The sequence below is a fragment of the Myodes glareolus genome, chromosome 2 (assembly GCF_982192425.1).
Source record: "Myodes glareolus chromosome 2, mMyoGla1.1, whole genome shotgun sequence".
NCBI classification, from domain to species: domain Eukaryota; kingdom Metazoa; phylum Chordata; class Mammalia; order Rodentia; family Cricetidae; genus Myodes; species Myodes glareolus.
This window is the reverse complement of record NC_142027.1, coordinates 13,196,192-13,222,911: the sequence shown is the minus strand read 5'-3', so window position 1 is coordinate 13,222,911 and position 26,720 is coordinate 13,196,192. Positions and strand designations below refer to the sequence as shown.

General features: G+C 42.6%; 1 protein-coding gene across 3 annotated transcripts in view; it reads left to right on the top strand.

Annotated features, from left to right (window-relative positions):
* Map3k7cl (MAP3K7 C-terminal like) overlaps positions 1-26,720 on the top strand; it is an 80,786-nt gene that overhangs the window by 46,890 nt on the left and 7,176 nt on the right. For all 3 annotated transcript variants that reach the window (XM_085685728.2, XM_085685727.2, XM_048422934.3), the window contains 2 exons: positions 11,175-11,236; positions 21,823-21,938. In XM_085685728.2, the coding sequence (XP_085541854.2) occupies positions 11,175-11,236; positions 21,823-21,938 (178 nt within the window). The remainder of the gene's footprint in view (positions 1-11,174; positions 11,237-21,822; positions 21,939-26,720) is intronic.

Below are 26,720 nucleotides of genomic sequence, written 5' to 3'. Positions count from 1 at the left end.
ACTTCTGAGGAGTAATTCCTTGCTGTGGGTTTACTCTTGATGCATGTACAGAGTCCAAGGGGAAGGAGACGTGTTCACTTGTGAATAGAGCCGTTTGTTTCTTTTTCTGAAGGTCATTTATTCTTTGACAATTTTACACGTGTATAAAATATATCATAGCACTCATGCCTATCATTTTGTTTGTTTGTGTGTGTGTGTGTGTGTGTGTGTGTGTGTGTGTGCATGCACTATACTGAGACTAGAAGTGGGCACTGGATCGCTCAGAGCCAGAATTACAGGCATTTTCAGGACACAATATAGCAGGCATGCTGGGGTGAGAGTTTTGGTCCCATGATTACGCAGCAAGTGCTCTTTACCAGTGATCATCTCTCCAGCCTCCAGGAATTCATTTCCTATGGGACTAGTATGGTTAATACTTCATTAATTTTAGAACTTATTGGTATTTATTCCTGAGACATTTAATATAGAAGCATAAGGTTTTGAAGTTCGAGAGGGGTGCATTGGGGCTCATCTTCACCATTAACACCACGATCTGGAATAAGTTAGTCATCAGCCTTGTTGGATTTCAGTTTTCCTTCAGCTGCATATGGAAGTAAGAATGGAATGTCACCTTGTAGGTGAAGCATTTAGCAAAGTGCTTGACACAAATTAAATATTCAAGTTTTCCCCATAATTACACTAACTGATTTGGAATATTAGGACAAATATAAACTACTAGGGAGCATTGCCCCATGGACGTTCCACACTGCTCTTTGATGCTGAGATACACTTCACAGTGTAGCTGTCTGCTGTTGTTTGGGGGGTTAGTAATCCAAGGAGAGGGCAGTACTAGCTCTCCTGTCTAAGAAACTGGCCTTTCTTAGTTCCTGTGCCTTCAGTACCCTGCCAAGGTTGTTAGGATGTGCATAACAGGGCCAGGCATGACCCCTTCCATAAATCTAAAAGGCTAAGATTTGCTTAATAGCCTATGTTATCTAGAGAAATTGTCAAAGTCCTTTGAAATCTCTGGGTATAAAGTATATATGAATGAGAATACCTATCTTTAGTCATTTTTCTTCTTCATGCTCCCAGCAGAAATCAAGAGCAAAACTAGAAGTCAGGAAGAGCACAGCATATTAAAAAATGAAAAAAAAATCAATCAAACAAACAAAAACTCCACTAACCCACAGTCTGTTAGCACAGAAGCTGAACTATGGGGTCATATCACACCTGAGCAGAGCACTGTACTGGAGACCCCTGGAGGATTCCTACTTAGACAGTCACAGCCCAGGGTTTCCTGGTCAATCTTCAAAGTTCATCTAATGAGTTTGCATTCGATCAGAAGCAACAGAGTCTACAGACTCCCTGAGCAGGGGTATACATGATATAACGGGAGGGTAGAAACTGGGTGGAGTCTACAGACTCCCTGAGCAGGGGTGCATATGATATAATGGGAGGGTAGAAACTGGGTGGAGTCTACAGACTCCCTGAGCAGGGGTGCATATGATATAACGGGAGGGTAGAAACTGGGCAGAGTCTACAGACTCCCTGAGCAGGGGTGTACATAATATAACGGGAGGGTAGAAACTGGGCAGAGCCTACAAACTCCCTGAGCAGGGGTGTATATGATATAACGGGAGGGTAGAAACTGGGTGGAAGAGTCTGGAATGTGGAGAGAAGAGTGAATGGAAGAGATGCTTTATACCGATACAAAGTGACGTGAGTCTGGGTTAGGACGGAATGGTGGAGTTTGAAAGTGAAGTTGAAAGAAGGATTGGCACAGCCAGGCGACGGTTTGGCTTTTGAGAGTGAGAACCGGTAGACTGTTCACGGATAGAAAGTGAGCCACAGGACTGCAGGCTCCATGAACCTTCAAGGGCACAAATGCAGAAGCAGGCTTTGGGCAGAAATAGATGGAGTCCTGTAAGGTGCACTCACCCTTCCCAGGTCACTGCCAGAGCCTTCACTAAACGATACTTAGATCATTGTAATTCCTGGAGGCGGCCATCCCTGCCTTCAATCAGCTCAATACTATTTCCAAATCAGGAATTCCAAAGTGTTAAATTCCTAAATGAGGTCCTCCAGTGAATTAGTTTTCACAGTAACACATGCTGAAAAGAAATGAGACCCTCCACCTCGAGTTATGAGAATCACAGGCTCCTTTCTAGTGGGGGAGAATTTGGACTTGGACAGATGCTAGGATTTCATTTAATGACAGGATTTTCTTTATTGTCAACCGAGTCACGATGGTGGCATACTGTCATCCATATTTAGATGCTACAGTCGTTCTCTTCACCCCACTCTCTCCAAGGATGTTGGCAGGAGCCTAGACTAGGAGCTTTTCTGTTTTGTTTAAAAAAAAAAGTTAAGTTGTTAGAATTTTTACATTAGGGCACAAATTAGCCATGCAGGATTTAGTTTAAAAATCCAGGACCACTGTATCAGAGTTGCCAAAAGTATTTGTTTTTATCTCAAAAATCCAGTGTTCTGTCTAGCAGTGGGAATTCCATAGGACAGCCAAAGCAGCCGCCGCTGCGTGCATTCTGACCGAGTGCAGTGGCTCTGCTGTCCGGAGTGCTTAGCTCTCAGACAGGCAGTTTCAGGTGCAGCCCTTCCTGCCACTGTCTCCTCCCATCAGCTTTCCCTGCTTTGGATACTATATTTTCCTTTCTTCCCGGGGCCCAAATGTTTCTAGAACATTCTCCTCTCTATACTCTTCATCGCTTTTCTCCAAGAAGAATCTGGAAAGTCTAACTTTTGTCTAACCACAGGGAATACCGAGGCCTATTTTTTAATTGCTAATCTGTTCTTCAATAGTTTTACATATCTATTTGATCGAGAGAAAAAAGAGAAAATTCTGCTAGAATTCTGGATGCTTGACAAACCCAGCAAGGACAGAGACTCCATGACAGCCATTTTTAACTTTAGAGACTCACCATACATTTATGAAATCAATAATACAATATCTACAGCTACTTGGAGATCATTATATCAACGAAAATTCTTTGAGATGCAATCAGGTTTTATTTATTTTGTTTGGGATCTGTTGCTTAAGTTTTTAAGGTAAGGCTGTAAAGGAAGTAGATGTTTATAGAGTACGTAACCTTTGTACTTGCGGTTATCACCTCAGTTTCATACCGCTAACAACACCATAGGAGGTTTTGTAACCATTTGTGCAAATGTTTCCTAAAAGAACCAAACCGGCCTTAATAAAGAGGAGCGCTTCAAAGCCAGGTCCAGGGTAATTTTGTATCACTACCCAGTCAGAAGTAGGGCCCATGCAAGGAGAGGATCTCATGAACTGGTGCACGACTGTGTAGACCTAAAGAACTAAAGAGGCAGAAGCAGGGAGATTTCCACAAATTCCAGGAAAGCTCAAGTTCTGTAATAAAGACCCTGTGTTTTTTTTTTAAGCATGAGTGTTCCTGAAAGCAAAAAGGTCCCCAGTCGTCAGTGGAAGAACGTGTGGGGGGGGGGGGGGATGTTACTCTGGTAAGCTGTTGGAGATAGGAGGAAAAAGAGAGGTGAAAATGTGTTTGGTGGGGTGCTGAGAATAAGTGTCCTCTTCTGGAGGTTTCTGAGGTCCAGACCCCTGAAAACACCAAATTCCGCAGATACTCAAACCCTTTACAGAGCACAGCACAGTGTTTGCCTGGCCTGTGTACACCCTCCTATAATTCAGCTCTGGAAAACTTTACCAAATAGAGCACGAAGGCTGAGTAAATGCCTGCCATCTTTTATTATTTAGGAAATAGGAACTTGTCAATGCAGACATAAGTCTTTTTCTTCCATATTTTCGGTCTATGATTGACCGAACTTGCAGGTGTAGAACTTCCCTAAACACAGAGGGCCAGCTGTGTGTACCATGCTGTGCTTGATGCCTTTGGGTAACTGAGTACCAATGATATGCATCTGAGTAAGACCATCATCAAAACATTCTGAGAGAAAAAGGAAAAATGATGGAATCATCAAGATGACAGCGTCAATAATGAAACAGAAGAGTGCGTCTAAGAAACATAAAATTTGCTGTAAGCGGCACCAAGTCCTTCTCTGCAGAGAAGTAGCATTAGTTTATTCATGGGTGGTGGCACACGTGGCAGGGTGTTGACAGAGGTTTCTGTCCCACCTGGTCCCGCAGCTGATCAGTCCCAAAGAAACACACAGAGGATTACATTAATTATAAACTAGTTGGTCTATTAGCTTAGACTTTCCTTATGAACTAACTCTTACGTCATACATTGACCCATACTTCTTGTCTGTGTCAGCCACATGGCTTGGTACCTTTTATCAGCAAGGCGTTCTCGTCTTGCTTCCTCTGCATCTGGGTGACGACTGCAGGCTGACCCTTTTCTCTTCCCAGAATTCTCCTGTTCTGGTTGCCCCGCCTATAATTCCTGCCTAGCTACTGGCCAATCGGCATTGTATTAAACCAATACAATTGAAAAATCTTTACAGGGTACAAGACCATTGTCCCACAGCAGTAGGGTGTTTGTCAATGATAAAGAACCAACAGTGACTGGGTGTCCTACTAGCTCTTTCTTTACCATGTCAGTGTTTCCACCCCGTCCACCTCTCTGGTTGTACTTTTAAATCTATGCCTCTGAAAATCCAGCACATATTACAGAACTCATACATAACATTTAATAATCAGGAAGCACAATATTAAAATGTGTTTTGATGGAGCTTAAAACTGCTGTGCTTTTACAAGATCTGGGGCATCTAGGTATCTATTTTAAAAAGCTTTTATTGTTATTGATGATGATGTATTAGAAATGTGTGGACCATCTTCATTTTACATAAAACAAATAAAGAACTTTTCTATATGAGTCCAATTTTTCAGAAAACATTTCATGAAGGGTTTCCTTTGCTGGGGAAATGAAGGAGAGATAGTTCTTCAATGCAGGTTTAGATGAAGAAAGTAGATCATAAGACCTGAGGTGCTAGCTACACCTGGGAAGACCCCTCAGCTGTCAGGGGAGAAGTAAGTAAGACGTGGAGACAGTGATTTTGACCCATGTCTGTTCTCTTTTTTTTTTCATATGAGAACGTCAACACTGCATATATGCACACACACCTGTGCACACATATGTCTGCCCCATTTCCACACATCGACTGGGTTCATAATGAGAAGGAATGGAAATGAAACTCAATTACATCAGGGACTCATCCTTGTTAATGGCGATTTCCTGGATGTGATGCTTCAAGCTAAGTCATTGGCATGTGCATTTCTTCATCAGTAGCAAGTCTCTGAAACAAGTCACTCTGCCCATTTGCAGAAAGAAAACCAACTCTTGAAGCAATCACACTGATTGTTCACATTCACCAACTAAGGTGAACCTACGGTTCTCATACAAACCTGTCCTGCTGTGTTCCCTGGTGGTTTGCGAGGAAAATATGAGTTCTTATAGGCAAGCAGTTTCCAGGAAAGTCTGGGGATGACCCTCATATCTGAAACCATTATTTAGGTTACTTGCCCCTTGGTGGCCTGCAGAACAGCCTCCAGGTCACGAGCACTTAGGCATCATGCTGCCAGTTGCAGACTGCCTGGGTGCACAGCACAAGACAAAAATGTAGGACTCCTTATTCAAATATTATCAAGAAAAATCAAGACACCATGACAAAGCAATAAAACAAGTATGGCTCATCTGGTCTTACAAACTCTTAGTGATTACACAGACCACAGCTATATGAAGCCATTATGACTGATACAAATAGTATTATTTATTATGTATTTTTTTAAAATTTTTGAGATAGAGCCTTTCTATGTATCCTTGGTTATCCTGGAACTCACTCTGTAGACCAGACTAGCCTCAAAGTCAAAGAAATCAACCTGCCTCTTTGTGTTACCGCACCCAGAATATTTTGTTTAATTTTAGATTTTTATTTATTTTATGTGTATTTTCCCTGCATGTATGTCTGTGCATCATGTGCAGGCCTGGTGTCAGAGAAGGTAGAAGAGGGCACTGGCTCTCCGGGCACTACAGTTATCCCTGGAACTAGAGTTACAGGTGTTGGTGAACCACCAGGTAGGTGCTGGGAACTGAATCCTGGTCCTCTGGAAGAGTAGTCAGTGCTCTTAACCACTGAGCCATCTATCCAGCCCCAGCTTTTTCTTTTTGGTGTATGTATATGGTATGTTATGTGTGTTGTGTTGCTGGCTTTTGCTGTTGTTGTTGTTGTTGTGTGTGTGGTATATAAATGCTAATTTAGGTATGTTCAGATATACGTTTGGGTGCATATATTGTGTGGGGGTGTGCGCGGAGGACACAGAGTATCTTTCTCTACTGCTTTTCTTATTTATTTATTTATTTATTTATTTATTTATTTATTTTTGTTTTTGACAGGGTTTTTCTGGGTAGCACTGTAGACTAGGCTGACCTCAAACCTAAAGAGCCACCTGCCTCTGCCTCCCTAGTGCTGGCATTAAAGATGTTCACCGCCACCGCCCGGCCTACCTTTATTCTTTTAGGCAGGGCCTCTCACTGAATCTGAAGTTCATTCATTCCCAGGTACCCAGGTTGCAGGCATAAGCCATAATGCCTAGCCCTTTACATGGTTCTGGAGATCAAACTTAGACTCTTGTGCCTACATAACAAGTACTGTACCAACTGTGCTATCTCCCTAGCCTACAAAACAGAGTTATTCAGAGGATTCAGAACAGGACAGCTTGTGTTCTGTATGGGGTGTGGGATGGGCTTGGGAGTGTCTTCTAAATGTGGATCCTCTTCTTCTGGACTCTGGGTATGAAAACTTAAGGTCTTTATAACAGGATTTATACTCTATACTCCAGTTATATCTATGATAGAACCATGTCTGAGGGGCAATAATTGACCCCAAAGTCCAATAAAAATGTCCAACCAAGAGAGTATTTAGAATAGCAATTCTCAAATGTTGGCTTGCAGAACCATTTGATGGAGTTTTCACCTCTCTCACTTGAAACAAAATAAAAACAGATGTAACAAGGGGATTTAGAGTACATTACTTTAGCACACAAAGCCAATATTTATGAATATGATGGCCATTCTTTTATTCTAAGTTTTATATAATCATTTTTAGTAAAGCTTCTCTGTGATGCACAGGGAAACTAAGAATGTATAGTAATTGTTTTTGAATCATTTTCACAAGCTAAATAAAAACTTGAATGCAATCTAAGGTGTGGCTTCCAATATTTCGGGAGAATTTGTTCTTGTTTATGAAATACAAATCTGGACAATCATTGGCCCCCAAGAGGAGCAGCAGAGTCGTACGGGGGGGTTGGGGAGCGGAAGAACCCTGGGTCGGGAGGCACCTCATCACACAAGGTAACTAGTCATGGCGCTTTAGAGAGCTCCCTCCTCTTGTGACTTGTTCCTTACTCTGCTCTCAGTGGACTGTGCCAGATGCTCGCTCACCCCCTTCAGTTCAGAGTTCTGTCATAACTGAGATGGAGTGGCTAATTCCTAGATACCAGTGAGGCTTTGACTTACAGACTTAGTGAATCTCCTTTATCCATTTCATGGACAAACAGCTCATAGGGTTTAAGGGACTCTGAAAGGCGAACGCCCTTGAAAACCAACATCTGCTCAATGGATGCTGAAATGAGCCCATCATAACCTGTACTGTGGTGTGCCAGTGCGGCTGGAATACCAAAAAATGAGTTCTGTCTTCAGGATCATGTCGGGCTTAGTCATATTACAACTGCCAAACAGGCAGCAAACATCTGTTTATTAAAAAAAAATCTTTTCATTTCTTTTCTCTCTCCTTTGTGTATCTCATCCTTGTTGGAGAGATGGTTCGGTGGTTAAGAGCACTGCCTGCTCTTCCAGAGGACCTGGGTTCAACTCCCAGAACCACATAGTGGTTCCCAACCATCTGTGATGCAAGTCTCAGGGGATCAGATGCCTTCCCTCTTCTGGCCTTTGTGGGAGTGAGACATGCATGATACAGAGACATACATGCAGATAAAACACCTGTACACAAAACAGACAAGCCTGTTTAAAAACTTTTTTATAAAGAAAAAAGACATTCCCTTGGATAGATTTTGGTTGGTCTTTCTGTTCGGTTGTGTTGATTGTGCTGCGTTGGTCACAGGCTCTTGTGCATTTTAGATGAATATTCTACTACTGGGGTTCACTGCTTCTTCATGCTATGAAGTACACATGGCTTTGATAATATTTTCTCAATGTATTACTAACTAGGATAAAGTGCTTTTCTGATTCAGGATGGCATCTGAGACCTTACTGTACACATGATAGCCAGTAAATATATGGCAGTTAAATCATAGTAAAAACGCAGTTATTCTGGGATTTTGTCCCAGTATAAATGTATCTAGTAACTGTTCTTTTTCTCCCTGTTAGAAAAAAAATAACAAATATGCCCAGGGGTCTCTTGGTCCAGCTACCGTGCGGTCTGCTCTGTGCTTCTGGGACTGTCATAACAAACTTGAGCACTCTCAGGGACGCTGATCCATCATCATGGTGGAAATGTTTTACAACGATTTGGCCAAATGTTTGTGCAACAGCTGTGCTACTAGGCTGCCTGAGTCACTTTCCAGTCATTTTCCAGCCCTGTGATTCATCAATCTGCTTTTAGAATATTCGCCTATTTTTAAAGCCAGTCAAAGAAGGCAGCCACTGTTTAAAAGTAAACACCCCTCACACCAACACGGGGTAGCTTTGTAAGCAGCTCCTCAAAGCCCAAAATTTCTGGCAGGCGAGGCTGCCAGCTAAAGCAGATGGCATGGTGCGGGAGATGCCGGTTGGCGTTCAGAGCTGGTAGACTCCTCGCATCTGTCTTGGGTTTGCTTGTTTCCGCTGCTGTTTCCTGCTTGGGTTAATCCAGTTTGATCTACGCTGAAACAAAAGTCTTGCTTTCATTCTGCTTGTCCGTAAAACATCCATTATGTCGATTAGACTTTCAGTCAAAGAGGTCCCATCGCAAGCCTGTGTTTAGCCACAAATTAGTTTCATAGTCCTGCATGGCTCAGCGCCGTTGGTTGTGCATAAAGACGTTGATTTCTACATTGCTTCATTCATTCTGGGTCGTATCAGGTACTGACTGACTGCAACATGGTAGGGCAATGAATGGATAACGATCCACTCTTTTTTTTTTTTTTTCAAATAATGAAACAAGAAGGAGTGTGCCTGCACAGTGGGCAGAATGTTGTCAGGTAGCCCTGAGCTGCACGCCTCAGTTTTTTTTTTCTAGAATTCTAGAATGCCCTGTCTGTTTGTATTTTATGGAAGCAATTTCTCCTTCCATTTGTCTCTTCATCTGTGGTAATCGGGGCTGAGATGCCAAAGTACAAAATGCTCCGATTTACTGTGCCAAATTACCCTGGTCCTGAACCTGGTGAGCTCAAATCATCGTGATGTCTAGGTTTTTGGAACTGTACTGAAGTAAATCAAATGCACCCAAGACTCAAATCGGTCTTCTAAATCTTCTATTGGGAGGCTTCTCTACAATGTGTCAGGTAGTGATGATTCCATCCAGTTTCTTTGCCAGTGATGGTGTGGCTAGAGAAAGCCGTAGGAACTGGCTAGAACCTACTGTTCCTACTCTGATAGGAAGGGAGCATCCAAGGGGCACAGGCGTTTTACCCTTCTCTGAAGCCCATGTTGAGGAGTACCAGTGAACCCTGGGCATCCATTGACCAGCACAACTGAAGTCGAAAAGAAAGTTTCATGTTGGTAATATATTGCCATTATTTTAGGTCACTTTTATATGGGAGTATTATTTCAGTACTCTTGACCAAAATATATCAACTGCTATTGAGTGACCAGATCCCTGAGGGGTTTGGTAGAGGTTAATACCATCCTTGTTTAAATCATCTCTCTGGTGATTGTCTTCCATGCCTTCAAAGAGCTGTAATCCCCCAGAAGCCTCAAATACACTGTGTATTTACATTTTATTTTGGACCATGTTCTCAGTGAACCGGGAGACAATATAGTCGGTTCTGTGTGTTTGTGAGTTTGGTATTTGGGATTAAATCAAGGGTAGGGAAAACATAAAACCGTGTACATACTGAACTTGTGGAGACTTTGTCTTGTTGTTATCCCTTAACCTGTAGAGTACATCGATTTTCATAGCAATCACATTGTACTTTGTTAGGGCTACCGAGAGATGAACGTATGTGTGAGGACACATTTAAATTAGCACTCCATATCATATAAAGATTTAAGTTGAGCTTCCTCTGACTTTTATCCATGAGTGGTCATGGAAATAAATCTCCATGGAAACCAACCATGACTCTCCTTGTCTTTTTGTAATTTTTAGTTATGACCTGCATAACTAAAAATTAACATTAATTAGTTTTATCAGTGAGTTTGGTTAAGTTAGTGAGAATATAAAAAACCAATGCATTATCTTGCTTTATTATGACTTGAAATGGTTTTGGTTTTAAGTGTATGTGTTTGTGTGTGTGTGTTGTATTCTCAGACATGTACGGGGGAAGAGTTTAGAAACAAATAGCCAGTGTCCTTATGGATCCAAAGTTCTCTAGAGGAACAGACCCTGTTTAACAAAGCACCAAGGCTGGATTAGCAGTCTGTTCTTGAAAAATTTTGCGTAACTTGAATGTCGTAGGCAATGTTTCTGCCAGGTTTCCTCACAGGCTTCTAAGACTATATCTATTTTTTGAAGGAGCAAGAGCTGTTTTTTGTTTAAGGGACTGTGTAGGCCACCAAGGACACAGTTGAGGCCTCAGGCTTGTTCGGAAACACAGCTGTGGATTCTGCTCCAGATTGGCAGTGTTGCCTGACTCTATGGGGTGAGATTCCCTGTCGGGCCGCTGGCTGTTACCCGCAGGAACCCCAGGAACCCGGAGTGAGGTCTGGAGAGCAGCCTGTAAATAGTGGATTGTGATAAGAGCGAAGGGCACAACTAAGCGAGGCTGCTGTTTTTCACACATGTCCTCTGCCCTGCTGAAGCTCTCTGGCCACCCCATTAGCACCTTGTTAAAGTACTTTCATGCATATCATATTTTTTGGTTTGGGCTAATGTGACAGTATTAAGTAGCCCTTTTAAATTGGAGAGCTACTACAGTGGACATTTGAGGACACACACACACACACACACACACACACACACACACACACACACATTTAAAAACTGTGTCAGGCCAACTAAGCTCTCTGTGCCTCCATGTGCCCAGAAATGAAGGGTGATGCTCATGAGACACAGGACATGCGAATAATCAACATATTTTTGTATTTTAGACGATACACCGTCCGAAGATCCCATTCCTTTGGTCTTCCCAGAGCTAGAGCAGCAGCTCCAGGTAAGGATTCCGATTCCGCAAACGTTTGCCTGGCTTCTTATAGTGCCACAAACGGTGACCCAGGAAGTGGCCAAGTGGGAAAGATGGATTGATATGCAGGGAAGAGGGATTCCGAGTCACAAACATTGATATTTCAGAGCTCTAAGGTCAGATAGGAACAGTTATGGGAAGGCCCTGGTTATCCGGCTATGATACCTGGACTTCAAATGCTGGGTGAAGTAGCTGGAGCTGGGACAGTGCCTGGTCATTTTCCTTTGCCATGGTGTCTCCAGGCATGGGACTTTAGCTCCATTTTGGGTTAATGATTTAGTATTATGTTCTGCAGAGAAAGTTTGTTGATGTGGAAGTTCCCTCTGTGTGCTCGGAATACCATTAATGAATATGGAAACTGCTTTGAACCGATAGCAAGGCAGAGTTTAGGTAGGTGGGGAAGACAGAACTGAATGCTGGGAGAAAGAGGGCAGAGTCAGAGGAGACGCCATGGAGCCACCACCAGTCAGACATGCCAAAACTTTACTTTGCTGATAGGCCACAAACTCGTGGTGATACACAGACTAATAAAAATGGGTTAAATTAATAAAAGAGTTAGCCAATAAGAAGCTAGAGCTAAGGGACCAAGCAGTGATTTAATTATATAGTTTCTGTGTGATTATTTTGGTTCTGGCCTGCTGGGACAAACAAATGGTCCCCTCCTCCAACAGTCTGTCATATTGCCAAGTCTTTGGAATAATAATTTTTTTTTTATCTGCTTCTTTTCTCTGACAACGTCTAGAACAGCAGTTATCAATCTGTGGGTCGTGACTCCTTTGGGGTCATATATCAGATATTTATATTATGTTATATTATGATTCTTAACTGTAGCAAAATTACAGTTATGAAGTAGCAATAAAATAATTTTATGGTTGTAGGTCACCACAGCGTGAGGAACTGTATCGAAGCGTCCCAGCTTTAGGAAAGTTGAGAAACGGTGCTATAGTGGACTGTAGCAAGTTAAGGAGTTAAGAGTTAAGACCTTCAGAAAATTGTTGGTTCAGCTGATGAGAAAATAGTTTCCAGATGACCTACAGAAAGGTCATCCCAGCAGACCACACCAGTAGAACACATCAAAATGACTTTTGTTGTTGTTTCTGTTTTGCTTTATTTATTTATTTTAAAAAGTGGTTTTTCTAGGGTTTTTCTGTGTAGCTTTGACTGTCTCGGAACTCACTCAGTAGACCAGGCTGGCCTTGAACTCTCAGAGATCCACCTGCTTCTGTTGGCATCACTACCATCTGGCCAGATTTTTTTTTTTTAAAAAAAGATGCTCATTTATTTTCTTTTAATTTTTTAGTTGCTATATTCTGGCATTAGGCAAAGGAGGTTTTAAATTTAGGTTTTGTTTTGTTTTGTTTTTTTTTTTTTTTTTTTTTTTGTATTTGGGGCTCCACCTACATGTCTGCCTGCCTGTGTACCACTTTTGAGCTACTTACTGTCAGATCCCCTGGAACTGCAACTACAGATTGTTGTGAGCCTTCATGTGGCTGAATTGAACCTGGGAATTCTAGAAGAGCAGCCAGTTCTCTTAGCGACTGGAGTAGTTTCTCAGAGCCAACAGAAAGCGCTCAGACGTGGGGTAGCCTTGCTCCCTTCCAGTGGCCAGCCTGTTTACATGGTCACCTATGTAGGGCTCACTAAAGAGTGCCCAGCAGGCAGAAAGCATTATGATTACCACACAGTTATGAGAGGATGCTGTAATTCCGAAGATGCCCTCTCCAGCTGTCAGCTACCTCTTCCTGTTCCTCCGTGCTCCATGCAGCCTCTTCCGCCTGGTTCTCAGGCTGCCGGTGTCTCATCACACTCCCCTTACACCCACACTGGTCCAGCATCTTTTCAGCATGGAGAACTATTCAGCACTCCCTCTTCCAGGCTCCTTTTCTTTCTTTATTCTCACACCACACATCACATTGCTTGAGAGCTGTTCTCCAGGGGTTGTCTATGTATGCACCACCAGTAGAACAGTCGGGATGGTAAAAGGAATATTTCCCTCTTTCTTACACTGTCATCTCAAAGTTGTCTAATTATCATAAAAATCATGTGAAAACAGGGGTCAGTGTATTTTGAAAATATATCAGGAAGACAATTCAGGTTCCTGTTCTGCCATGAAATTATGGATCATGCGTCCTAAGGGTTTTGTTACTGCTGTTGTTTTTCCTTGTATGTTTGGTGTTGGAAAAATCATTTTCCTCCTTGGGCTCTCAGCATCTTCCTTACCTTGTGGCTCAGGCTGTAGAGGATTCACCACAACAGACCACACAAGTAGAATGCACAGTGCACACTGGTGATTATCCAGATAATTTTCTGTTAGAGCATCACTCAGTCCGTTTGAGTTTTACAGCTTTAATTCTATATGAGATGTACTTGAAATTAAATCTATTTAATTATTTTACTCCAGTGAGAAACTTCTGTCTTTGTCTTTGGTGGGTTAGGCATCTGAGTGCATGGTTTCTGCCTTAGGGGTTTTGAATTTCTTCTTCAGTGTGGTTATGACATCACCTCTTCCTGAACAGTAAGGACAGTACTAGCCTCACAACTAAGCATGTTCAAGGACCTTTGTGAAAGGTGAGATGAGATTGAGTTTGTTATTAACATTCACCAGCTGTCAAGACTTTTGGATAGAACTACCCCTGTCTAGAACTGTTGCTTATAATCTTTATTCTATTTTCCAAGGCATGAATGGAAAAAAAATACAGCAAGACAGCAAGGACTGAGGAGGGAAAGAACACAGTTTCTGTTCCCATGTTTAGCACAAACACACAATTTAAAACCATTCTGTATCAAGAAGTCCTGTTTTAACAAAAATGAAATCACTTTATGTTCAAAAGGAACCATTGCCCCTATTTTTAAACAGGGAAGATGGAAGAAGTCTTCTTTACAGTTAGACTCGAGTTCTTCTACCTTGTAATTCTTTCTCTCTGACTGTCATAATCCACTTTGGGAAAATAAACATCAGTTAGAAAGAAGAGCCTTGGCTGGGCGGTGGTGGCACATGCCTTTAATCCCCAGAACTCATAAGGCAGAGGTAGGTGGATCTCTGCAAGTTTGAAGGCTACCAGAGCTAGTTGATGGGGAAGCTCAACCAATCACATCTGGTTAGGGTGTGGTCGCCTGGAGCCCAAGTAGAAAACCAGATGTAGGCGTTCTCTCTCTCTCTCTCTCTCTCTCTCTCTCTCTCTCTCTCTCTCTCTCTCTCTCTCTGGTGCTCGCTGGGCCATTTTGGATTTTGGACCTCTGTGAGTTCCCCCATTTTCAATTATTAAAATATAACCGTTGTAACCGTTGTTCTTGAGCTGGTCTTGTTATTTATCGTACCCACCGAATACACCTATAGCTAGTTCCAGGACAGCTAGGGCTATTACACAGAGAAACCCTATCTGAAAGAAAGAAAGAAAGAAAGAAAGGAAGGAAGGAAGGAAGGAAGGAAGGAAGGAAGGAAGGAAGGAAGACAGAAAGAAGAGCCTCGTGGCTGTCACTATACAGGAGACTTGAAAACTCACCAAGCAGAGAACAATGCCAGATGTTACTATGGGTTCCCTCTGCAAACCCTGGGAATGAAGTTCCACCACTGCCCATTGACTCTGGAGTAGGCAAGGGCCATTTTTCTACATGTGATCTCATTTGACTCTTGCAATAATTATAGAAGCGGTTTCATCTCCACTTTATACGTGAGAAACTTGAGGTCAAATTTTGGTCTAAATCAATTTGCTGATCTTTTGCTTAGTCCCTTTTGTGGGGCACATGGGCTGTTTAAATTAGTTCGATAAGCTGAGGTTTGTTTTGTTTCTGGTTGGCAAGGTTACTGTGATGTAGTTCTAAAACCGCCTTGTAAAACTTGCTGGGACTTTCTGATATCCTTTGCACATTCCTTGGTAATTTATAAAGTGTAGCTATAAAATATCTATTTGGTAGATACGCTAACACCAATTTGACCCCCAAGTTTTTTCTGTTGCTTTGCCAAGAATGTGGACATGTTTGAACATGTAATTCCTGATGCTTCTATTTTCACAGAAGCCAAAAAAAGCCTTGGGCAAGAATAGCAATGACAGACCTTTCTCTTGATGTCTCTATTAATGCAAAATTCTGGGTCACGGACCTCAGAGTAAGGTTGAATTAAATGAACATTATAATGTTCATTTCTAGGCCCCGAGTCTCTGCTGAAGGGCAGGTGGGAGGCTAATTTTACATTCCATTCTTGAGACTAAGTTTCCAGATCTCTTGTGGGCATCAGGAGCTGTATTTGGTACAGCAGGTTTAGATTATATGAACAGAAAAAAAGGTGATATTCTATGTATACTTCAAGAGTAAATGAAAATTTATTGCTTTTCTTCAGGAAAAAGTGGTTTTCTTTTGTTTGGAGCAGTGTTGATGGACTTCTTATCTTTTCTCTATTTGGAAAGATGATGGGATTCTTTCACGGTCCAGTGCAAGGCCAAGTCCATCCTACAGCCCAAGTAGAAGAGTTACGTTTCAGTCACTGTGTGGTTTAACGCAATGCTTGCTCTCTTCAGGATCCACGCTCATCAGCCGGTACCTGGAGTTAACAACAGCTGTCTCATACTGTGGCAGGAATGAAGGAGGGCACCGAGGAGGTCGAATGAAAATAAAAATTGAAAATGAATAATTTTTCAGTCATCATAAATAGTTTGCCTTGGGGCTGGAGAGAGGGCTCAGCAGTTAAGAGCACTGGCTGCCCTTACAGAGGTCCTGAGTTCAATTCCCAGCACCCACATGGTGGCTCACAACCATATACAGTGGAATCTGATGCTCTCCTCCACCACAAAGGCATATATGCAGATAGAGCACTCATGTACACTAAAAACAAATAGTCTTCCTTGGTGAAACTCTTAATTGGACTAAGTGATTTATTTCTTTATGCGTAAAGCAAAACCAAAGCTGAGTGCCCTGGATTCTTTTTGGATATTCTCTCCATCAAGTCAGTCACTTGGAAAACAACAGTCTTTAAAAACAAAAACAAAAAACTAAATCGAGCAATAACTCCGACGCCTTAGTCCTCCCATCTGATGGGCTGGCTGCGACAGGTGTCTCCATGGTACACACTGAACTTGCTTTTCCTCAGACAGGGTCCAGGAGGTCCACAATCTGATGTCACTTCTACAAATAGACAATTTCAGTTTCCCTTGAGGAGCGTAATATACTGTTATCCGGGCAGCCTCTCCAGAAGCTTCTTTTAGTGCCTACCTCAGTCTATCATTTGACACCTGGGAAATGAAAACGTTGAGAGAAAGATGAAGCAAGACCAGCATCCCTGGATTCCGCTACCAGGATGTCTTCAGTACCTTCCTGGAGCCATAGATGGCAAAGGCTGGAGGGAGGTGGGGCACTGAAAACAGCCAACGTTTTCTCTGTTGTCCACACACCGATGAATGTCTTAGAGTTATCTTTTGGATTTGGTGACCATTCAGAGATCGTATATAGATATTTTGGAGCTTTGCCAAAGTAATATTTCAAAAGCCCGGTCACGTTGTTAGGGTATTACCTTGTGGGAAGTCTGAGAACTCCTGAGCTACATTGCTCTTTTCTATCCTCTGGATCAACGGAAAGGACACAAATGTGTTTTACTCCAAGCTGTAAAATGTGTTAAGTTGCGTAGTATAAATTCCAGCACACTTACTAGGATTTTACTGTATGCATCGAAGAAGTGTCAGTTACTATAATAAATTTTCAAACCCTTAAAAATAAAGTCTTAAAATAATAAAATTTGAGTGACCATAATTGAATGTGCTCCAGATCCTCCTTCCGCAAGTCTGGGCTAGGTTTCTCCTCTTAGGTCTGTTTGGCAGACAATGCTTGTTAATCTTGAGAGACATTAAAATGGAGTGTATCCTCTATCCTCCCCTCAAATAGGTAATCCTGAGAATCAAGGAATAAATACAAACTCCACTCAACCACTGTAGAATGTTTGGCTTCCTAAATATATCTTCTGTGTGGGAAGCTGGGGTAGGAAAATTCAATTCTTGCATTTTGGAAGGGGACTGAGCCAGTAGTTTCTGAAGTAGCCAAGCAGAAAACGGAAACGCTTAAGCCGGCTTTGCCCCTTGCCGAGGGATGCTTGGCAGCATGCTTCTCACGGGCTCAGTTCCAAAGGATGAAGACACTTCGGGAGGCTGTGAACCGATGGCCGAGGTGGTGCGGTGTGGTTCAAGCCGCATTCTTGGAACCCAAGCCTGTGGTTTGGTTTCTCTCTTACTTCATTGTGTTAAATTAGTCCTGGGGATTGGGCAGGGTACCAGAGGCCGTGATATGCCCCGCCCCCACCTCCGACTCTGCGATGGTGTAATTTAAAACCTTTGCAAGCTCAGTTCTCTCAGGAAAGGGGGTGAAGAGGAAATGACCTCGGGAAGCCGGGGCGGGGGGCGGGCTCTGACCTCATCCAAGCCCCAGTCTGTGCCTTGGGAACCTGTGTTTCAAAGTTGGCTTGAAGCAACGCTGGGAGAACATTTTTATTTATCTACTTCGAACTCCAGTAACAGATCTTCACACAGAGTGAGACTGAAAACAGTTTCTGTGATAACACAGCAGCTATGTTCTAGGATCTTCAACAATTGCTTTTGGTGATGGGTGATATCAGAGGTTGCACCTAGGGCCTCCCAAATACTATGCATGGGCTCTGCCTATGGCCGCTTCCCAGGCTGTTCTAGGATCTTTTCACTGCTCACTATTTTGGAATGCAGCCTCATTCCTTTGACGAGAGCGTGGACTAAGGGCATCAAGGTGTAGGAAGTGCAGCATAATAATGAGAGGGGATCAAGTGCGGTGTCTCCCGATGGAAGAGGACAACAGACAGGGAGTTGGCTAACTGCCCACCCCCACCCAGCATGGGATTGTGATGAAAACTATTCCCTCTAATGGGACTAGTTTAAATTGAGTGTTGGGAATAAAGACAGCATTATTTTTATTGCTGTCTTTCTTTCTTTTCTTTTTTCTTTTTTTTTTTTTAAATAGGCTTACGTAGTAGTTTCATGCTGGACTCAGTGAGTAGCCCGGGGTGACTTTGAGCTTTTTTGGCTCTTTGACCTTCAAGAACTGGGGCTGCAGGTGCACACCATGCCTGCAGAAACTGTTGCTTTTATTCCCCAAAGTTAACGCTTTCTTGTCTAGCTATTCCAGGAATGTTTGTAGCTTATCCTTACGTTTCCAGTTTGAACATGTGTTAAGCGGGATCAACAGCCAATTAAGTCATACGTGCCTGGGTTTAGATCTTCCATTACTTAAGTCTATGGGTAGTTCTGGTTTTTTTAATAAATTATATATATATATATATATATATATATATATATATATATATATATATATTGAAACAAGCTCTAGTAAGTTTCCCCTAAAACCTTTCCTGGTTTACATTTGTCCAGCCCGTGCTGACATGCTTCTAACGATATCAGAATCACCCGGATCAATGGGAGTCAGTGTGCTCAATCTGCAGTATTTACCACATGCTATGTTCAGTTCCATATCCTTGCCGCTGCGGTGACAGACACCAGTTTTGGCCAACACGGCATCCTATTCTATTTCAGAGTTCCTCAGAGCTGGGCAGTTGGCAATGATGGACAACTCTCCTTCATCTGCTCATCTTCAGAGTCACGGACTTTGCAGGGAGATCAGAGATTCAGCCACATAGTCAGTTCAGGGTCAACATGATTATGTGGGAGCCTGTATGAGAAAAGATGGCCACACGTATTAGGAGGCACAGAGCGGTGTGGCGTTAGATTAAGTTGTAGTAGTTAGAAACCTTTCATTGATTGGAATTTCTCCAGGGATGCAAACCGCATGCACGTAAACAAATTCTTCAAGGATTTTTCTGGGCTCGAATAAATGTCTAGTATCTTCAGATGGCCGTGGACTCTGCTGACCAGTAGACATGTTGATTTGCCCGGCAACATTGGTGGTCAGCTGCGCATGGCCTGGAATTGTAAAATGTGGTGAGAATTTGAAGTGCCCTGTCAAAACGGTCAGGGAGGACAAAAGCGGAGTGCAGATGAGGCATGCCTCAGTCAGCAGACCCCGGGAGGAAGACATCTTAGACAGGCTAGGCAAAGAGAAAAGTCTCCGAGGAAGCCTTCTTTGCATCAACATGGACTATGGCTTAAAATAAGTAAAAGAAAACGTGGGATGCTAGTCACTCCCAAGTGTTCAGTTCAGCTGCCTCGCTAGGCTCACATGCCTTAGCAGTATCACCACACTGCCCAGGTTTTAAAAAAAAAATCCTTTCAAATAGTTTTAAAAGCTGATATTAGTGAAAAACTAGGTTCATTATGGCGTTTTCATCTATGTACATAACGTGCTTTGACTGGATTCAGCCTTTCGTTACCCTCACCTGTTCCTCCTCCTCTCCTGCAGGTCTCCTTCCTCTTCCAAAATACAATATCTAATTCTACAATTAAGAGATGCCAGTTACCCAGATGCAGTGGTGGGGTACTGGAGCTTGAGGAGACAGGTTCGGGGATTACCTGGGATGCACAGTGAATGAACTCAAGGCTGCTTTTGGCAAGTTAGCATGATACTGTCCAAAAATAAAAATGTAAAAGGCCTAGAGCTGTCACTTGTTGGTAGCATGCTAATGTACAAATAAAAACAGAAGTAAGGGGGCTGGAGAAGTGGTTCAGCACTGAGGAACAGTGGCTGCTCTTCTAGAGGATGGGAGTTCAATTCCCAGCATCCACAGGGCAGCTCAGAACAGTCTGTAACTCGGCTTCCAGGGGATCCGAGACCTTCTGGCTTCTGAGACTCTGCATGAATGTGGTGCACAGACAAACATGCAAGCAAAACACCCATACTCATAAAATTAAAAAATAAAAAAACACAAATCCAAAGTCATGAGGAAAAAAATCCTAGCAAAGGAAGGAGGAGGGGGAAGCTTCCTCGCCTGAAGGAAGTACACTTGTGATTTTCAGTTTTCTTCTCCAAGCGCAGCAGAAAGATGCTCCCACCTTGACTGACATCATTCCCCCCCCCCCCCCCCAGGCACACAGTCCTCTAGACTGTTGGCTGTGGCATTAGGTAGCTGTGGAATTTGCAGTTCAGGTACTTGCAGGTGGCAACTGAATTGTTGAATCCTGCTTGAGTGAGTGTGGTTTATGTGGTGCTCCTGAGGACAGGATGGGATGTGGGCTCTCATGGCTGCCAGCAGGCAAGTCTTCTAACAGGGCACAGATGATTTAAAAGCTTGGCTCAGGAGCCCGGGTCTGTTGCTTTCATTCCGCTCACAGTTATACCTGGTAACTTGCCAGCGTAACAGGTGAGAATTGGTGAAGGGTTGAGATTTCTGGGCTACAGACTGGAGGAGCCAGGAGTCGTGAATTCCTTTGGCAGCCGCTTCGTCGCCTGGGGTGAATTATATTGTTCTACTGCTGTGTCCTGGTTTTCCATTTATTTCTGTGTTGAAAAGGGTCATGGTTACAGCTGGCTGGGCTGGCATTGTGAATGTGTTCATAGAGGTCCAGGGAAAGATGCCACATAAAGTGGCCAGTGTCAGATTCCACGTGAGTTAACTGACATGAAGGATTTCACATGAATGTAAAATTTGTCCTAATCAGAATTGGAAAACATTGCAGATCCTATTATTATTAACAAGTATTCATTGTGCATATTGATGAGGTGCAGTGTGATGTGCCAGTAATGCCTATGTCTACTTAGACTTCTACTTCCTTTGAGTGAGAAGGGTGCTCTTAGCTGTCAGCCGGAGCACACGCTTTACTGAATCGCTGCTACTTACTGAGCAAATACGACACCCCAAGAAATCTCTGAGCTGTGCTTGGAGACTATGGGAGCAAAGGACCAGATCCGTTTGTTCACACTTTACTGGAATAAATTCGTGAGAACAGTACCTACTCAGACACTGTTTGCCTGTACCGACCATAATGACAGGTCAGACCCAAGAGCTTGCTCAGCAGCCAACTTCCGTGCTTCTCAGATTTTACATATTTTTCCATAAGTAATTAGGGAGTGATTAAAAACCTCTCTAAAAGACAATTAAAAGATCATCCTAAATAGTAGTGCTTTAAATCACACATTGCTGATGTGGAAATAAGAATTACAAAGCCGTGGCAGTCTTAGTTAAAAATGATTTCTGGAGGTAGGAACTTTTTCCATGTTATATGTAGGAGAAGTTTGTCGTGTGAACCTGTTTTCCTCATAGATGGGAGGAAAGAAGAAACCCAGATTTCAGTGTTCTGCCTCATGTGCCCCAAGCAGGGTTTAGGATTCCGGTCCTCTTTACCGGCAGGACTGCGCCGTGTGGGCTTGGCCTCAGAATCAGAGGCATAGGAAAAAAAGGGGGGAATTGAAACAGATGACTGAAGTATTTCCTCTGATCCTTTCTAAAGCAGTTTACAACTTCTAAGAACAACCACAAATCAATGGGGCAGGGAGCTAACGTAGTAGGTCTCAGAGCTTCAGTTTCGGGTCGAGACGGCCAGGAAAGTCAATGTCAGCAAGATCGCCTCATGATCTGTGATCCCTCAAACAGAAGCCACCTGACTCTGCTGTGTCGGCTTTCTGATTCGGACTGATTGCATTTCTCCTCTTTTGTGCAGCCTCTGCCGCCATGTCACGACTCCGTAGAATCCATGCAGGTGTTTAAACAGCACTGCCAAATAGCAGAGGAGTACCATGAGGTCAAAAAAGAGATCGCCTTGCTCGAGGAAAGAAAGTAAGTACTCTCTTCTACTGAGCAGAGACTGCGGTCGGTGGGTGGGAAGGGAGGGGATTGTGGGCGCATGCAACAGACCTTCTGCCGATCAAATGCCTCCACCTATTGACTAAGAAAGGGAGCTGTGGGCATGCTTCCACTCAAAATGCAATTGGTTTTGAAATGAGAGATTTTAGTGAGAGAAATTAAAATTGCCAAAATATCATCCAGAGCCATGCCATAGTCTCTCTGGCTATACCCAGAGACCTCAGGGCACTCTGGCTTGGAGTGAATTTTAATTGATGTTTAAGCAGTGAAGGTCCCCCATGAAATGAAAACCTTTTTTAGAGTTATGTAAATGCATTAGTTGACTAACTGCATTTTATAGTCCCAGTAAGTTTTTTTTTTTTTTATCATGATAGTGTTTATTATCATTACGGGTCTGCTAGGCAAAGTTAGACAATTCAATTAATTGGAGCACTTCAATTTTACTGCCTGTTTCAGGAAACCCAGCTTAATTGCTCTTTGTTCTGCCAACATTTTTTTCCTCACGGACTCTTCCTTTTTGATTCCTGAAAAGCGTTATATTAAACACTGTGTCCTCATCCTCTGGCCAGTTTGTTTTTACATACTTGTTAGGAGATCTGCTGGTGGTATTTACGCCTCTGACTAGGACGTGATCACATGATCCCAATAAAGCATAGCCAGACAGGCATTTCTCATGGTTGAGCTCCTGAAGCCTTCTCTATTATGTACACCTAAACGCTAAACACACCTTTGTCAGGATGTGTACAGAACTCACAAACATGACAGCTTTCAACCTTATCTTTCTTCTTCCCTTATCTTATAGCAGTGACACAATATATTTATTACTTAATTTCTGAATGAAAGAAGGTGACATGTGCTTTGTTTAAGAAAAATCTTAGGACTCTTTAGACTGTTGTATAGCGGTTGGATATCTATGCAGTCGTGGGTTTGGTAGACAGACAACTGCATTTACCAAATGAGCCCGGCCTCTTCAAAATTCCCTGCTTTGCTTCATTTCAAACACAAACATTGACTTGAACTTTTGGTTATAAAAGATTAAGAACTGTTAAGAAATCAGAAGGCACAACTTTTAAAATCCAAAGCTTTCCTTTTGGTCACAGAGTCTTGGTAAGCTATTCAAAATGTTTAGATTGCGTTTGTCACCACAGCAAATGTTGAGAGAGTGGCAAATGTTGCAGCCTCAGGAGGACTTAGGATGAGTAGCCCGTGAGTGCATTTTCTGGGCACACACAGACTGTGATGGCACAACAGGGAAGAACGCACCTAGGTAGTTCATCTTTATAGATAACTCTTCACTTTACATCTTCTTGAGGACTCTGATATTTAATTTAACCTCATATGGGGCATTTTTCTGGCAATATGAGAATCACCCACTCTGAGAGTTACTATTTTTGTGTGCCGCATTTTGAACTATGACAGGATCATGCATCAGAATGGCTAATGTTAGGGATCTGGAACTTGTTCCCATGGCTTCTGTTGAGAACAACAATAACTTGTGGGTACCACCGCAGCATCAAAGGAAGAAGGACTCAAGTTGGTTTTAGAAAGAAGCAGCTAGCTGGTTAAGGAGAAACCTTTATACAACCTTCTAGGACCTCAAAGAAGTAGGAAGCCTGCCCTCTAGAGACTCGTAAGGCCACGTGTGTTTCTGTAGAAGTCATCTTATTCCTTCATCAGTTATATCTCAATTCTTTAAGTAATTGGCTACATATGGGCAAGGGCAATTCTTTTACTTTTTTCCCCTTTCATTTATCTTCTCAAGTTCCTTCTTCTCCATTCCCAGTTCTTCTATCTGGGTTTAAGATTTTCTGTTTCAAATCTTGGTTGGTGCAATATTATGCTTTCCTTCCTGTGTGTGTGTGGCTTTTCTCTTCTTTAAAATTAATAGAATTTCCACCTCTCCCTCTCCTTCTCTCTTGCCCCTTCTCTCTCTGAAGACAGTCTCATGGATCCAGGCTGGCGGTCAAGCATACTGTGCACCCAAGTATGCCCTAACTCATGGTCATGCTCGACCTTCCTAATGGTTCATCCACAGGTGTGTACAGCTACACCTGTTTATGAAGGGCTGGGAGTTGAACCCAGAGCCTCCTGGATTCTAGGCAAGCACTCTACAAACTGACCTGCACTCCCAGTCCCACACCCAATTCTGGCCTTGGTTTCACAACCTACAGTAACATGCCTAGAGACCCCTATAGAACTTCCTAACTTGACCCTGCCCCAACTGTATCAGCCTTTTCCCATTCCCAGGACAGAGCTGGTCCTGTCTGTCTGCTCCACATGCGGCACTTCCCCTAGGAAGGCCCAGCCCCTGTCCTCACCCATGACGATCAGATTTTTTTTCTTCAGCAGTGAAGGAGAAACTGGAGAGTTAGTGCTATCAGGAGTCATGATTAAGTTTATTCCCGTCGTTATGATGCTCTCTGTCTCTCTTGTAGGCACGCACACTCTTTAGCGCCTCTTTTCCGCCACAGAAAAGATCATAGATCATAGATGTCAAATATGAATTAGGTTGATTTAAGGTAACCTGTGATAGGTTGCAGGAATGCCCTCTACGTAAACATATTTTGCTTGTATTGCTACAGCCTCGTATTAAAATATGACTTGATATTAGGAAGGGTTGCTAAGATAAACTGTTAAATCAAAGTCACCACGGAATTCATCCTCTAAGGGCTGTTAGCAGCATGGCTTCTAACTCATCACGCTGTAGTGAGCCAGTGGTTCATTTTATAACAGATCTTTTCCCCCAGTCTTTGTTTTCAAGCAAGATAAGTCCGACCATATAGATTTGACCCAAGCAATTAGCATTCCATTAAAGATGATTATGATGAGAATTTCTCTCCCAACCCTTCATAAAGTGTGGCTGGCTTTGATGACTTTGGCACATGGCTCATGCAAGTGAGACACGAAGATTCTGAAGTATTTCAGAAGAGAGGTTTTCTTTGTTGGGGTTGTTGGTGCACAGCCGCACGTTTGCACTTGAGACTGAACTTCTCTCGTATCTCCAGAGGAGGTCTCCCTGCATCAAGTTTGAGAGGACAAACAGCGAGAGAAGAGCTAGCTGTCACTGGTCATATCTGTTGGGTGCATAAAGAGAGTCAAACTTTCTCAAAGTTTACAAACTTACCATGGGCTAAATCCTATTTGTTTAAATGTCTTTCTGGCTTATGACCAGTGATGTAGAGAGTCAGTTCCTACTTTAGCTGGACATCTAGATCTTTTTGCCATATTCTTTATAATTGCATATATTATAACATGACATATTTTTGATACATCTTATAAGAATTTTTATTTGATATACATAGCTTCTTTTGTACATTGTATAACTTTAAATATCTAGCACCAATTGCCAGACAGAAATGATTTAAGATATCTGATTAGACTACATCAGCTATAAAGGTTACTGGGTTCCTTACATGCTCACGTCTTGTCTGATAGTGAAAGCATTTCTCCAATCTGTATTTGAACCATTCTGAGGAGAGATCAGAAAGGGATAGTTACAAAAGATGAAAAGATTCTTCTCCCTGAAGTTCTCTGTTCAACAGTTCAGGCTCTGCGGTGTTTCCAGCGTTGTGTGCTGCCATCTTGGATGTGGACAATTTTCATCCGCCCAGAAGGAAGTCTTGTAGTCTTGAGCAGTCCCTCTCATTGTCCTTATTCACTAGCTATTTTAGCAATTAAACCTGTTTCCTGTATCTATTGGCTTGCTGCTGGACATTTTTTTAAATGAATGTAATTGTGTAATATGTTTTGGCGTGACTCTCAGACTATCAGAGCATAGTGTTTCAAGTTCATCCATGTATCACATACCAGCCTTTGTTCTTTTCATCTGCAGATAATATCCTATTGTCCACATCTTATTTGCCTTTCATTGGTTAGTGTATATTTGGGTTGTTTGCCCTCTCTAGTATTTTGGACGATGCCACTATAGACATCTTGAAAAGTCTCTTGCTGCACATCTATCTCTCCAAGTGCTTGCTCTGTCCTGAGGATGCTGGTCCTGATGAAAGCGATGTGTCCTTGTGGTTTCCACAGGCATTTCCCTGACGGCTATGATGCTGCAAACTTTACATGCACTTCTGAACCATCTCTATGTTTCCTTGGAGAAATATTTGTTCAGATACATTGCCCAATTTTAAGAGGGTTTTCATTTTATCATTGAGTAACTATATAACTTTAGTGGTGGGTTCAGGTGAAGCATTAGAAGTTTTTTTTTTTAAAATTGGGAAGCAACAAACATTACAAGAGCTGTATGCTTATGTCTTATTAATATAAAGCAATTATGGAGAACAATAGCTTATCTAGGGGAGCACTGAACTATGGGAAGGGGTACTTAGGTAACCTGTAAAACTTCACTGTAAAAATAACCCTCCTTTTTGTTTGCCTTTTGTTGCGCTACTTAACTCATTCTGAAACTGCCAACAGAGGCTTTTGTGTCTAAATGGGAACACTTGCTGCCTGAGATTATTTTCAAAGAAAGATTTTTAAGCCAAGTTCTTGGAAAGTCTCTCAAAGTTGGGGGACAGAGAGGAGCTCAACAGGCCACTGTCACAGAGGGAACAGAGAAAGGCCAGTTTGGTCTACACCACTCCACTCGAGGGTGAGGTTTGTAAAAATGTTGTAAAGTGTGAACACACGGAGGACTGCACCTCTCTCTGGACGCCAGGCACGCGGGTCTTATGCATTTACTCAGTCTAGAAATTGGGTTTTCACTGCCCTCCAGGAACAGCAAGAGCGGGATTTCCCCCAGGGGTTTGT